At 50.8% G+C, this 15,253-nt stretch overlaps 1 protein-coding gene across 1 annotated transcript in view; it reads left to right on the forward strand.

Moving 5' to 3' along the window:
• The first annotated feature begins 1,568 nt into the window (after nucleotides 1-1,568).
• Nucleotides 1,569-15,253, forward strand: part of EDC4 (enhancer of mRNA decapping 4) — a 226,702-nt gene continuing 213,017 nt past the window's right edge. Inside the window, exon 1 of the mRNA XM_066582703.1 lies at nucleotides 1,569-1,763. Coding sequence (XP_066438800.1) covers nucleotides 1,688-1,763 — 76 coding nt within the window. The 5' untranslated portion in view covers nucleotides 1,569-1,687. The remainder of the gene's footprint in view (nucleotides 1,764-15,253) is intronic.

The following is a 15,253-nucleotide window of genomic DNA, read 5'->3' on the forward strand; positions in this document are numbered from 1 at the left end:
GAAATCAATGTGTCACTAAGGGCTCAGACAGACGAATGCGACTTTCTCAGGTTTTATGGCTGTGAAAATCATGGCTGCAAGATGCGATGAAACGAGACCATTTATTTCAATGGTTTGGTTTTGACTATTGGGATTATTTCGTGACATTACCACACGTGAGAAAAGATAGGACTTGACTAGAGTTAGGCGAACGTACTCTGCTGAGCTTGATGCTCGTTTGAGTATTAGCATATTCGATGGTGCTCGAGTGAGCATCACGCCGTGTTCGACCCCGCCCCAGTTTTGGCTCCTCCCCACTGTGACGTGTCAGTTTTGACCCCTCCCCACTGCACATGTCAACGGTAGTTTGTGGCTGGCTTGGGGGGGGGAACAAAAAAAAAAAGCACGGCAACCGGCGGGTCCCATACAAAAATGCTCGCGTCTCCCATTGAAGTCAATGGGGTTCGTTACTTGAATAGAGCTCTCAAATTTTCGACCTATCTCTATCGCACATAGTTCTTCGATGTATGAGAAGCGTTAGGGCGCACCTTTCCGCCTTCCTTTTTTTTTTACTGAGCATAATAGCGTATAATTTAAACGGTAAAAAAAAAAGCTTTAACTGGTTCATCAGCAAATACACTGCGCAGCGGCGGGCATGTTTGCACTTGTGTTTGAGTCCTAGCACGCATGAGTTCCGTCACTATCGAACGGAACTCAGACCACTCCCCCGTGACCGTATGTAGAAACGCTGCGTTTTTTTTACCCGGCGTTTTACTGCGTGCAGAGCTGCATTTTTGGGTGATTTGCCAGCATTTTTACTGCTTTTGCGCAGACAAGCAAACTAATGATGTTATAACTGGGTTTTTTTTGCCTCCTGTTGGCACAACAGCTGGATTCTGTATGCGACCCTGCGTGCCTGTCAGTCCTATTTTTCTGCATGGTCGGGACAGCTTGCCGTTGGACACGTGCAGTACACATTTTCTCGCACCGTTGCTAGGCGATGACGCAGATGCCAGCAACCTTTCCACAATGTTAATTGCAGAAGGGCTGCAGGTTGGACAGCTTCCATTGACGTCAATGGAAGCCGTCCACGGAGACACTGCTCAAAAATAAAGCATGCTGCGATTTTTTTCCTCTGCAAGCGGAAATAGCAATTGCTTTGCGCTCATGTGCCGGAAGAATTGCTCTTCCATTGCATGTTATGGACGGTATTTACTGTGGAACCCAGAGCCATAGGCCTGCTGCGGATTCTGCAATGCAAATCTGCCTTCTGCGTGCAATCACCTATGTACTGTGTTCTTTACCCACCCCATTCATTTCGATGACCGATTTAGTGACGCCTGCACTAAATTGCCAAAAATAGGACATGCGTCTGAATATACGCATCCCAAAACCGCTAGTGTGAGGCCCTAATGAAATAGATGGAGTCCCCCTCCCCTAGTGACTACACCATCACCTCTACAGCTCATTACTCATCTTCCACCCAACTAGTAAGAGAAGCCGAGAGCGCCGCTGACTGAGGCCCGTGACTCAACAGCTATGCTGCTGGAGCCAACTAAGCGCCAGTGTATTTGGAGGAACCATTGAGCTGGTGTCTCGTTTCCAGGGGGAAGGAGAAAAAGAAGCACCGAACGGAGCGGAAGTAGTTTTATTCGGCGAACGGCTTTTCCGTGCTTAATCTGTGCGAGGCGGGAGAGCTGCGGGAGTCATGGCTTCGGCTGCCAACATTGATGTGGACGCCACTCAGCATCTGCGGGATATTCTGAAGCTGGATCGCTCTGGAGGTGAGTGAGGAGGATGGGGGGAGTTTGTGAAGTAAGAAGTGGAGCTGGGAAGCCTCCCGCCTGCGGAGTCCCGGGGACTTTACAAGTCTGTAGCCGTTAGTGATGTAGTGAGAGGGAAGCTGCAGCCCACCAGTCTGTGCTAGAAGTAGCCGGCCGCCTCATCGGCTGAACGAGGAAGCGCTGAAGTATTCTTCTGGGACTGTAAGGTTACAGACCTTTCAGTAGGATAGAGCAGCAGACCCCCAGGACCCCCGCTGATCACCTGGTGCTAGGTTACAGTGGGTCAGCAGGGGTGCCGGACCCCCAGGACCCCTGCCGCTCGCCATAACTAGGTTACAGTGGGTCAACAGGGGTGTTGGACCCCCGCTGATCACCTGGTGCTAGGTCACAGTGGGTCAACAGGGGTGTCGGACCCCCAGGACCCCCGCTGATCACCTGGTGCTAGGTCATAGTGGGTCAACAGGGGTGTCGGACCCCCAGGACCCCCGCTGATCACCTGGTGCTAGGTCACAGTGGGTCAACAGGGGTGTCGGACCCCCAGGACCCCCGCTGATCACCTGGTGCTAGGTCACAGTGGGTCAACAGGGGTGTCGGACCCCCCGCTGATCACCTGGTGCTAGGTTACAGTGGGTCAGCAGGGGTGCAGGACCCCTGTCGCTCGCCATAACTAGGTTACAGTGGATCAGCAGGGGTGTTGGTTCCCCAGGACCCTTGCCGCTCACAATAACCAGGTTACAGTGGGACAGCAGGGGTGTCGAACCACCAGGACCCCTGCAGTTTTGACACTCCTGCTGACCCACAGTAACCCATTTATGGCGATCAGCAGGGGTCTGCCACACCTGCTGACCCACTGTAACCTGGTTATGGTGAGCGGCAGGGGTCCCTTAGGTCCGACACCCCTGCAGACCCACTGTAACCTAGTTATGGTGGGGGGGTCTGAGGATCCGACACCCCTGCAGACCCACTGTAACCTAGTTATGGTGGGGGGGTCTGAGGATCCGACACCCCTGCAGACCCACTGTAACCTAGTTATGGTGGGGGGGTCTGAGGATCCGACACCCCTGCAGACCCACTGTAACCTAGTTATGGTGGGGGGGTCTGAGGATCCGACACACCTGCAGACCCACTGTAACCTAGTTATGGGGGGGGGGGGGGGGGGTCTGAGGATCCGACACACCTGCAGACCCACTGTAACCTAGTTATGGTGGGGGGGTCTGAGGATCCGACACACCTGCAGACCCACTGTAACCTAGTTATGGGGGGGGGTCTGAGGATCCAACATCCCTGCAGACCCACTGTAACCTAGTTATGGGGGGGGGGGTCTGAGGATCCGACATCCCTGCAGACCCACTGTAACCTAGTTATGGGGGGGGGGGGGGGGTCTGAGGATCCGACACCCCTGCAGACCCACTGTAACCTAGTTATTTGGGGGGGGGGGTCTGAGGATCCGACACCCCTGCAGACCCACTGTAACCTAGTTATGGGGGGGGGGGTCTGAGGATCCGACACCCCTGCAGACCCACTGTAACCTAGTTATGGGGGGGGGTCTGAGGATCCGACACCCCTGCAGACCCACTGTAACCTAGTTATGGGGGGGGGGGGTCTGAGGATCCGACACCCCTGCAGACCCACTGTAACCTAGTTATGGTGGGGGGGTCTGAGGATCCGACACCCCTGCAGACCCACTGTAACCTAGTTATGGGGGGGGGGGGTCTGAGGATCCGACACCCCTGCAGACCCACTGTAACCTAGTTATGGTGGGGGGGTCTGAGGATCTGACACCCCTGCAGACCCACTGTAACCTAGTTATGGTGGGGGGGTCTGAGGATCCGACACCCCTGCAGACCCACTGTAACCTAGTTATGGTGGGGGGGGGTCTGAGGATCCGACACCCCTGCAGACCCACTGTAACCTAGTTATGGGGGGGGGGGGTCTGAGGATCCGACACCCCTGCAGACCCACTGTAACCTAGTTATGGGGGGGGGGGGTCTGAGGATCCGACACCCCTGCAGACCCACTGTAACCTAGTTATGGGGGGGGGGGGGGGGTCTGAGGATCCGACACCCCTGCAGACCCACTGTAACCTAGTTATGGGGGGGGGGGGTCTGAGGATCCGACACCCCTGCAGACCCACTGTAACCTAGTTATGGGGGGGGGGGGGTCTGAGGATCCGACACCCCTGCAGACCCACTGTAACCTAGTTATGGGGGGGGGGGTCTGAGGATCCGACACCCCTGCAGACCCACTGTAACCTAGTTATGGGGGGGGGGTCTGAGGATCCGACACCCCTGCAGACCCACTGTAACCTAGTTATGGGGGGGGGGGGGGTCTGAGGATCCGACACCCCTGCAGACCCACTGTAACCTAGTTATGGTGGGGGGGGTCTGAGGATCTGACACACCTGCAGACCCACTGTAACCTAGTCATGGTGGGTGGGGGGGTCTGGGGGTCCGACACCCCCGCTGACTCACTGTAACCCAGTTAGGGTGAGTGATGTGGGTCCTCGGGGTTTAACACCCTTGTTGTAGTGCAACCTCCAGCATGGCTCTGTACGCTGCAGAGACCCTGCATGGGCCACAGTATGGAGTCCGCCGCTCGCCATAATTAGGTTACAGCGGGCCAACAGGGGTGTCGGACCCAGCGGATTTGATCCTTAGGGTAGGTTATCTGTACACGGGCGCTATAGAAGGCAAAGGCACTTTCAGCATTATATAGAACCAAAAGCGTTAGGGTTTTTTTCATGTCTGCTTCGGGGGTTCCGCTTTCCTGCCCCATTTGGGGAATCTCTGCGGTCAAACACATCCGTCCATCATATGACTAAACCGAACAGCGCTGAACAGACTCCATTGACTATAATGTCGTCCGTTCGGTTTCCGCTCAGCTGTCTGGCATTTTGTCGTACGGCATGCAGCGCTATTTCTTTATGTATTTTGTGCTAGATCTGCAGCGATCTGAACAGAGGTTCCAGCGCCAATGTCAATCCGGCCGTAGACAGACATGTAATGTGCGAAGTAACATTGAGTTTAAATTGAAGTTTTTGCATCAGCAGCATTTTGTGATGTTGGTCTCCTGTGAGGGCTTGTGGGGCACGAAAATTCTGAACCTGCGTATTTGTGCACCATTTTTTAATGAGTCTGTCTGCGTTTTTTTTATTTTTTCTCATGTGCAGATACGCAGGTTTTGTGTACATGAAACATGCCGGAGCTGCTGAAAAACAGCATAAACTATTTTTGGTCACACATTATGTATTTTTATGATTAAAATGTGCATACATCTGTGTGAATGAACCCTAATGGTGACCCTCATGGTGGTAACACTCCGACCCCGGTGTGTCCTGGCGATGTCTGTCTGTACAACCCCTGGTTAAGGTTTAATGCATGGCCAGCAGAGCCGGCCCAGCACTACTGACCTTTCTGTGCGGGCCTCTGTGAGACCCGCACAGAAATAGAGCATGCCGCGATTTGCTTTCCGCGTGTGATTGCTCGCAGACAAATCGCGGCCGTCTGCCCAGTTTTGCGTTTTCTAATGCAAAGCTATGGCAGCTGCTACGGGCGGAAATTCAGCGGCAAATCCCGCCACAGAATTTCCGCCCGTGTGCAGGGGGGCTTACACAGCATGGTGAATAGCTTGCAAAAATAAAACAACAACTCTTGCATTGTGTTTATACGCCTCAGCTCCCTAGATGCAATGAAAAACAATTGAAAAGTCATTTCTACCCCAAAATATTACCACTGAAAGCATCCGCTCATCCAGCAGCAAACAAGGACCTCACACAGCTCCATAGATGAAAAAATGTCCTCCGAAATGGAGTACAGACAATAAATAGGAGCTTTAGGCCCCCTGTCCACGACAGCGATTTCGCCTGTGGTAAATTGCCGGTGAATCACGCTGTCTGAAGCTTTCCATAGCGTTGCTATGGAAAGCGCCAGCCCCATGTCCACGAGCAGAGAATCACAGCAATTCTTCGCTCGCGGCCCGTAATTCGTACATTGTGAGAGAAAAAAATAAATTGTGGATTGCTGAATATTGGTGCAATTTGCCCTGTTTTGTAGCTCATGTTGCCCTATGAAGCCTTCTTTTCTGTTGCATCGCGTCACACAAAAACGCGAGCTTCTCACACAGCCGTTTTTTTCAGCGCTGCGGTCTGAGCGGCTTTATTTTTGAGCGCCGTCTGTTCTATTTTTGACCTTGCTTCCTTTAAGGTCTCTTTATTAACAGCACAATGTGGCAAATCGTACTATTGGGGAAACACTTGTGTTACCCGCAGTTAAAGAGAGAGTACTATGCTGGGGCCTGACGTGTGTGCCATGGTGAAATCGATTCCTTTGAGTAATGACACTGTTTCAAGAAGTATTGACGAGACGGCTGCTGATGTGGAAGAAATGCTTTTGGACGTGTTAAGGACCATTTAGACACAACAATTATCGCTCAACAGACGTCTTTTGAGCGATAATAGTTCTGTGTAAGTGCCCTTACATGCAGTTTTTGTTATCCCGTCGCGCACAGTTTGTCTTTCAGAGTGCTGAAAGACAACGATGAGCCTTATCAGGGATTCGCAGCCGGATACAGCTGATACCATTGTTTCAACTGTATCCCGCTCCCTGATAACGGGTTGAGTTCTTCATACCTGGCACGGAGAAATGACATCACTGAATGGCTGTGATTGGCTCATCGAGCGCCGGCTGTGTTTGGCTGCCGGAGCTCAATTAGCCGATTACAGCGCTTGCTTTGCTGGAGGCGGGGAATTCAAAGCTCCGTGACCAGCAGAAGACAGCTGTGAGATGAGGAAGACGCTGCGCTGCCGCTGGACACAATCGGGAGGCATCGGGACGCTGTGGACCAGGTGAGTATAAGGCCCTACTACGACGACTTTACGTTGCCTATCTCGCAGACATATCTGACCAACTTGACGAGGTCAACATAAGAGCAGTTCATCGACTTGAAACACAATAGTGAAGCTCAAGCACTTTTCCAACAATGTTGCTATGAATGTTTTTGGGAGAAAGTGAAGAATTCCTATTCTATGGCCGGACGTTAAGTTGCCCGCGTTAGCTTTTCCATCTATGTACTTAGTGGAGAGGGGATTCAGCGCAGTTCAGCAGCTCCTGACAAAAGCAAGAAACTAACTTCAGATATGTATAAGGGGCGACTTGAGATTGCAGTTAACGAAGATAGAATCAGATATCGCGAAATTGGCATCCTTTATCTGGGCCTACGCAGCCATTAATGACACAGATTGAATGTGGCAAACAATAATAATATTATTATTTTCATTGTTCTTGTGTTTTAATCTTCTGACCATTAAGGATTAAGGTGTGTCTTACACTTTCTTTATACGTTGTACGTTTCTATCGAACAATTAAGGATTGTATTATTGTTTGATTTATTATTGTAGGTACAATTAACCTGTTTTTGAATATTTAGCGCCTACATTTTAGCAGCTAAAATGTACCTGATTAAAATACTTCTTCGGTAATTTTTAGAGACATGTTTTCACAAATGATGCTAATTTATTACACAGTTGTAAGGTTCTGCACATGGGCAGAGGAAATACATGCCACCATTACACACTAAATGGGAAACCATGGGGCAAACTGACATGGAGAAGGACTTTGGGATTTTAGTTAACTGGAGCAACCAGTGTCAGGCAGCTGCTGCCAAGACAAATTGGATCATGGGGTCTATCAAAAGAGGTCTATGGGTACATGGCGAGAAAATTGTTCTTCCTCTTTACAAGTCACTGGTCAGACCAGACATGGAATACTGTGTACAGTTTTCGGCATCTGTACTCAAGAAGGACACATCAGAGCTTGAGCGACTACACCGACGGGCAACTAAAGTAATAAAAGGAATGGGCGGACTAAATAATCCCAATTTTAATAACCTATTTGGGTATTGTAATTTATAAAAACGACAGCTGAAGGGCGACGTAATAATTATGTGTAACTCTTTTGGGGTCCGATACAGGGATCTCTCCCATGATCTGTTTATTCCCAGGACTGTGACTATAACAAGGGGGCGCCCTCTACATCTAGAGGAAAGAAGGTTTCTACACCGACATAGAAGGGGGTTCTTTACTGTAAGAGAAGTGACACTATAGAACACTTTGCCTGAGGATGTGGGGATTGCGTGCGCATAGCAGGATAATAGGCTGAACTGGATGGAATGTGTCTTCAGCCTTACATACTGTGCTACTATATTCATTCTTCTTAAAAAATAAATAAAAGCTTTAACCCCTTCATGACATGGCCTATTTTGGGCTTAAGGACGCAATAATTTTTGGCGGATTTTCTTGTCCGTTTATCAAAAGTCAACTTTTTTATTTTTCCATCGGCGCGGCCGTATGAGGGCTTGTTTTTTGCGTGGCGAACTGTAGTTTTTACCGGTGGCACTTTTGGGTACATAGACTATATTGTAAATTTTTTTTTTTTATGCTAGCAGGGAGAGAAAACGCATCAATTTTGCCATAGATTTTTTTAATTTCTTTTTTTACAGCCTTAATCCTGCAGCATAAATGAGACATTCCATTTTTTCTGCGGGTCGGTACGGTTACAACGATACCAAAATTATTACATTTTTTTTTAGGTTTTCCCACTTTTCTGCAATAAAAGCCATTTCCCAGGGAGTCTCCACGACAGCACCACCTGAGATCGCCTCCTCCTGATAGGACAGGAACACACCGAGAGGTTAAAGTTCCCCCCCCCGTCCTCCCCTCCTCAGTGTTTTCCTGTCCTGCCAGGAGGCAGGGTCACTGAGAGGGGCTGGTGGAGACGCCAGCCCGGAAGGAAGAAGCATACCGGCAGATCGGAGGGCAGTGGTCCAGCCTGTCCTCCCTTCTTGCAGAGCGACTCCCGGGACGCCACATGGGGTGGTCCCCCCGGGCCAGGTTCCTCCCGCGGCGGCCCATGGGGGGTGCAATGCGGGGCTCCAGCTCTCCCACGCGCCGGCTTAGGAACGTGCGCGGCGCCTCCGGCTTCCCCTTAACGAGCAGGAGAGGGGGCGGGGCGCCGCGGCAAGCGGCGAGCATGATGACGTCATCGCGCAGCACGGCCGGCGCTCGGAGAGGGCGGGGCTAAAATTTAAAGGCGCCAAAATTCAAAAAGAAAAAAAAAAAAAAAAAAAAGAAAGAGAGAGGATTCAAAAGGAACCTGAGAGAAGATGGCGCCGAGCAAGGAAGCCACTCAGTGAGTATTGGCTTAAAACGCCCCAAGAGTGTCTGCAGCACCAGTAATAAAGCAATGAGTGCTCCAGCACCAGAGGCCGCGGAATGCTCCACCGCGGCGGCAACCGTAAGTAGCCAGTGGGGCAAACAAGGCATGCATATTCATATATGTTGTTAATGAATTTTGCATCCTTACACGTAAATTTTGTTGTCTGCCAGGGGGATAGAAGAATTGCCCCTCCCAGAGCCAAAGCTAAAAAGTGCGCAGAATGCGGCGCAAGACTATCGGCTTCGCATGCCAGGCCATTATGCAAAGCATGCATAGCCAAGTTGGTCAAGGAGGAATCGGGGGGATTCCTCGAGGACGTCAGAAAACTCGTCCAAGAGGAAGTGCGGTCAGCGCTGTCGACCCCAAAAACTCCACCCAGAGGGGCATCGGGGACAAAGCGCCGAAGAAAGGCGCATACCCCGCAGGAACTCTCAGACTCAGAGAGTTCGGGATCTGAACCGGAAGAGCTGATGCTTGAGGAGTCCTCAGAGGAAGAGGAATACCAAAAGTACCTCTTCCATAGAGAAGATTTAACGGAGCTGATTAAATCCGTTAGAGCTACACTGAAAATGGAGGAACCCAAGGAACCCCGTTCAATGCAGGACGAGGTCTTTGGGGGTTTAGGAGAGAGGAAGAAACATACCTTCCCGGTCCATAGCAACGTAACAAGATTAATACGTAAGGAGTGGGAGAAGCCCGACACGGGATCCTTCTCGTCTAAGGGGGTGAAGAGGCGCTACCCGTTTGAGGAGGGGGTATGTGCAAATTGGGAGGAAATACCCAAGGTAGACGTCCCAGTGGCTAAGGTGGCTAGGAGGACAACATTGCCCTTTGAAGACGCCACACAGCTTAGAGACCCAATGGATCGCAAGGCGGAGGGCCTACTAAGAAGATCCTGGGAGGCAGCGGCCAGTACGCTCAGGCCAGGGGTGGTAGCCACGTGCGTCGCCAGAACCCTGGGTGTGTGGCTCGAACAACTGGAGCTGCACATCTCGAGCAAAACACCAAGGGAGCAGATCATAGATTCCCTCCCTATGTTAAAGATGGCCACTAACTTCCTGGCAGACGCAGCAGCGGAGTCAGTGAAGCTTTCGGCAAAAGCAACGGCCCTAACCAACTCGGCCAGGAGGGTCCTCTGGCTGAAGTCATGGTCGGGCGACCTAACATCCAAGAATAAACTGTGCTCGCTACCCTTTCACGGCCAATTCCTCTTTGGTCCGGATCTAGATAAAATACTAGAGAAAGCGTCGGATAAGAAGAAGGGATTCCCGGAGGAAAAACAACGTAAGGGGAGAACCTTCTTCCGAACCCCAGCACAACAATCGGAACCCTATAAAGGCAAAGGCAAGATGGGCCGATGGAGTTACCCCAAGGGAGGCAGAGGGAGAAGCTTCCTCTTCAACCCGCACCAGGGGGACCCAGCCAAGCAGAAGCCCTGACGCCATCCCAGTGGGGGCGAGGCTGCAGGGCTTTGCGGATCGGTGGGCCTCGATTTGCAGGAGCCCGTGGATCCCGGAGATCCTGCAGCAGGGATACAGAATCGAGTTAGTATCCCCCCCCCAGGAGAAAATATATTATCACGCGAGGTCCAGTACAACAACTGTACCCGCTTCAGCAGGCGGTACAGGACCTAAGACGTCTAAAGGCAGTGTCCCTCGTGCCACAGGAAGAGGAGACCTGGGGGCATTACTCCAGACTCTTTCTAGTAAAAAAACCCGGGGGAGGTTCACGCCTGATAATAAATCTAAAACCCCTGAACGTTTTCATAAAATATCGAAAGTTCAGGATGGAGTCCATCACATCAGCGGTAAAGTTGATCCCCAGGGGGGCCTACATGGCCTCGATCGACCTGAAAGACGCCTATCTGCATGTACCGATCCACAGGGACTCAAGGAAGTACCTAAGGTTCGCGTTGGAAATGGGCAGGAAGACAAGGCATCTTCAATTCAGATGCCTTCCCTTTGGAATCTCCTCAGCACCCTGCATCTTCACGAAGATCATGGCGGAGGTCGCAGCCTACCTAAGGCAGAGGTCGATCCTAATAATCCCATACCTGGACGACATACTAATCATAGCCGAGTCCAGGGAACGCCTAGTAGAGAACTTGGCAACAGTGCTCAGCCTGTTACAGTTCCTAGGTTGGACCATAAATTGGGAGAAGTCCAGCCTAAACCCCAGCACGGAGAAGGTGTTTTTGGGCATAACACTCGACTCAGAGGCCCAATGCTCCTTCCTCCCCGAGGCAAAGGGGCAGAAAATTCGGCACATGGTAGAATCCTTTATGCAGAGACGGTCATGCACAATCCGGGAGGCTATGTCCCTCCTAGGAAGTCTAACATCATGCATCCCGGGGGTAGCATGGGCACAGGCACATACCAGACCCCTGCAAGCAGCAGTCCTCGCAGCATGGGACGGCAGGCAGGCCTCGTTAGAAAACAGAATACAGATCAGGAACTCGGTAAAGGTATCCTTACGCTGGTGGACGTCCCCAAGAAATCTAAGGGAAGGAGTCCACTGGATATTGCACCCGGCAGTACAGATCACGACAGATGCAAGCTCCTGGGGGTGGGGGGCGCACGTCGGAGACCAGCTCCTACAAGGCCCATGGCCACCGCAGACGAAGCGTCAATCCTCAAACTACAGGGAGCTACAAGCAATCTGGAAGGCCCTGCAGCACCTGGGGGAGACGGTAAGAAACCAACATATACGAGTACTGTCGGACAACACCACGGCAGTGGCCCATATCCGACACCAGGGGGGCACGAGGTCACCAGCTCTGCAGAGTATCGCGCAAAGGATATTTCGCTGGGCGGAGGGCCGCATCATCTCACTGTCAGCGGTACACTTAAAGGGATCTCTAAATCAAAGAGCAGACTTCCTCAGCCGGGGGCGCTTAGACCCAGGGGAATGGTCCTTATCCCAGGAGGCATTCCGGATAGTGACGGACAAATGGGGTCTCCCGCAACTAGACCTATTCGCGTCAAAACAAAACGCCAAGGTGACGAACTTCTTCTCCCTCAGACGGGAGGACCAACCGACAGCGGTGGACGCCCTGAGCCAGGACTGGGGAGGAGAACTGGCGTACGCATTTCCCCCGATCCCACTAATCCCAAGGGTACTACAGCACTTCAGGTCACAACCGTGCACCCTGATCCTGGTGGCTCCCTTTTGGCCAAGAAGGAGCTGGTTCAGCCTCCTGAGAGACTTGAGCATCCAGGAGCCAGTTACCCTTCCGGCTCAAGAGAATCTCCTAACGCAGGGACCCCTGAACTACCCCGACGTAAGCAGACTTCATCTAACAGCTTGGTTACTGAAGAATCCATACTGATGGGCAGGGGATTCTCAAGCAAGGTAGTCAGAACGCTAATGGCAAGCAGGAAAGAGACTACCAACCGCATATACCAGAGAATCTGGAGGAGGTTTACCTCTTGGAGACAAGAGAGAGGCTCCTCAGGCAGCAGTGCGGACGTCCCTCTGATCCTGGACTTTCTACAGGACGGCCTGGATATGGGCCTCGCCCCAAGCACCCTAAGAGTTCAAACGGCAGCCCTTAGCGCCCTGTTTGACACTAAGTTATCCGGGGACAGGTGGATCAATAGATTCCTGGCAGCGGCAGATAGGCTACGACCCAGGTCCACCAATATATGCCCAGACTGGAACCTTAATTTAGTCTTGAGGGCCATGACAGGGGAACCCTTCGAACCAATGGAGGGGCTCTCATTAAAAATGCTCACAGTAAAAACTATCTTCCTAGTGGCAATTTCCTCAGCCAGGCGGGTCAGCGAGCTACAGGCCCTATCCATACGCCACCCGCTCCTCAAGATTACAGATACCAAGTTAGTCTTTAAAACAGACCCGACCTTTTTGCCTAAGGTGGTATCCCCATTCCATAGGGCCCATGACATAATAATACCCTCGTTCTATAATCACCCAAAAGATGAGAGCGAGCGAACCCTAAGCTGTTTGGACGTCAGAAGAGCAGTCTTGACGTACATCGAGGCCACAGGCCCATGGAGGCAGGACGACAACCTGTTCATCCAATATTCAGGCCCTAATAAGGGAAAGAAAGCAGCCAAAAGCTCTATAGCCAGGTGGATTCGCCTGGCCATTAGCGAGTCATATAAGGCCTTGGGGAAGGAGGCCCCCTCGGCTCTTAAAGCCCATTCCACAAGGGCAGTAGCGACCTCATGGGCCGAGCATGGCTCGGCATCAGTAGAGCAAATATGTAAGGCAGCAGTATGGAAAAAGCCCCATACTTTCGTCAAACACTACAGGGTAAAGGTGCAGCTAGACGAGGACATGGCCTTCGGTCGTAAGGTCCTCTTAGCGGCAATCCCACCCTAGAATTACTTTAGTTGATACGTCTCAGGTGGTGCTGTCGTGGAGACTCCCTGGGAAAGGTAGGATTATACCTACCCGATAATCAGGTTTCCAGGAGTCTCCACGACAGCACCCGTACATTCCCTCCCAAAGAAAGAATAATGTATATATGTATATAAAAATAATTAAATAAATAAAAGATAATAAAATAAAAAATATACCAGATAGGAAAAAATTTAAGTTAGCTCCTACCCCGGCAGTTTCGTTATAATACACTGAGGAGGGGAGGACGGGGGGGGGGGGGACTTTAACCTCTCGGTGTGTTCCTGTCCTATCAGGAGGAGGCGATCTCAGGTGGTGCTGTCGTGGAGACTCCTGGAAACCTGATTATCGGGTAGGTATAATCCTACCTTTTTTGGGGAAATATTTTTTCTATTCTAAATCGCTGCATTCAAAGTCCTGTAACTTTTTTATTTTTCAATACACAGAGCTCTGTGAGGGCTTATTTTTTGCGAGACGAGCTGTAGTTTTTACTGGTACCATTTCGGGGTACATATGGCTTTTTTGATCACTTTTATTGCGTTTTTAGTGAGGCAAAATGCTAAAAATTAGCATTTTGCCTCAGTTTTGTAGCGTTTTTTAAAGCGTTTTTTTCTATGCACAGTCAAAAGCACGTGCAACTTATTGTACGCATCGTTACGGATGCGACAATATCAAATATGTGGGGTTTTATTTTATTTTTTACCTTTTTTTATGCTAATCTGAGAAAAGCATAAAATTTTTTAAACTTTTTTATTTTTTTTTACATTTTTTTTTAAATCATTTTTTTTAATCTTTGTTTTTTTTACACTGTTTGTGTCCCTCTGAGGGACTTGCAGCACTATGCTCTGCCATGCCTTATCGCTTATAACAGCGATCATAGGCAATACAGGACGCCAGTGTCTGGCGTCCTGTTGCTATGGTGACAGGCCGGGCTCTCGCAATGACATCGCGAGTTCCGGCCGGAGACACAGAGGGAGTCCGCTCCCTCTGTGAACTCTTCCCCTGCCGCGATCTACTTAGATCTCCGATGCCCCCCCCCCCCCCCCCCCCGCGTGACTGACAGCCGGCTCCCGCTGCGGGATAGCGCGGGATCACATATGCTCCCGCGCTATCTCCAGGACGTAAGTTTACGTCCTGTTGTGGGAAGTACCAGGCTTCCAGGACGTAAACTTACGCCCTGCAGCGGGAAGGGGTTAAGGGGATCCTGTCGCCAGTTTCGTGCTGCCTGAACGACGAGCAGCAGGACCTCGGGACGGGCATGTACACTGCACCCATGTATGTGCTTAAGCTGAAAGGCTGTGGTATTTCAGAATAAACATACTTTGAAGTTTGATTGTGAAAGGCGCTCCAAGTCGGGGAGGTGGGGCAGTGCCAGCCTCTGCCTGCCGGCATCATTTTAAAATGACAGCTTTATACACAAGCGTGGGGAGAGATGTCATTCTCGACATGTGGGCGGGCAGACGAAGCCCCAGCCCCTTGACTTGGAGCGCTGTTACGAATCAAATTTCAGTTTTTATTTATTTTTAGAAATGCTATAGTAAGATGCACACGGGCGCTCTGTAGTACATGGTTTGGACAGCATGAACTACCCCTTCAATGGGTCGTGGTGGTGTGAGTGGTTGTTGTTCAGTATTTTTAGGTATTCCCTCCTCCATATTGCGCTTTCCTTCTGCATGCTGCTGGAAACTGGTGTTTTTACCTGCTCTTGTATCAGTAATATTGCTGTTTTTCAGAGATTCCCCACAACCCCCAAGAGTGCATTTGATAGATACCACAGATAAGGGCTCATTCACACAGGCGTATGCGTATTTCAGTCCGTGTATATGCAGCGTATTCACGAGCCAAAATGGACCCAAAAAACGCAGCTTTATAGCATATCGGCATTATTTTTATGCATGGAAATAGGCAGCGTATGTA

This window comes from Eleutherodactylus coqui, chromosome 11 (assembly GCF_035609145.1).
Source record: "Eleutherodactylus coqui strain aEleCoq1 chromosome 11, aEleCoq1.hap1, whole genome shotgun sequence".
Classification (NCBI taxonomy): domain Eukaryota; kingdom Metazoa; phylum Chordata; class Amphibia; order Anura; family Eleutherodactylidae; genus Eleutherodactylus; species Eleutherodactylus coqui.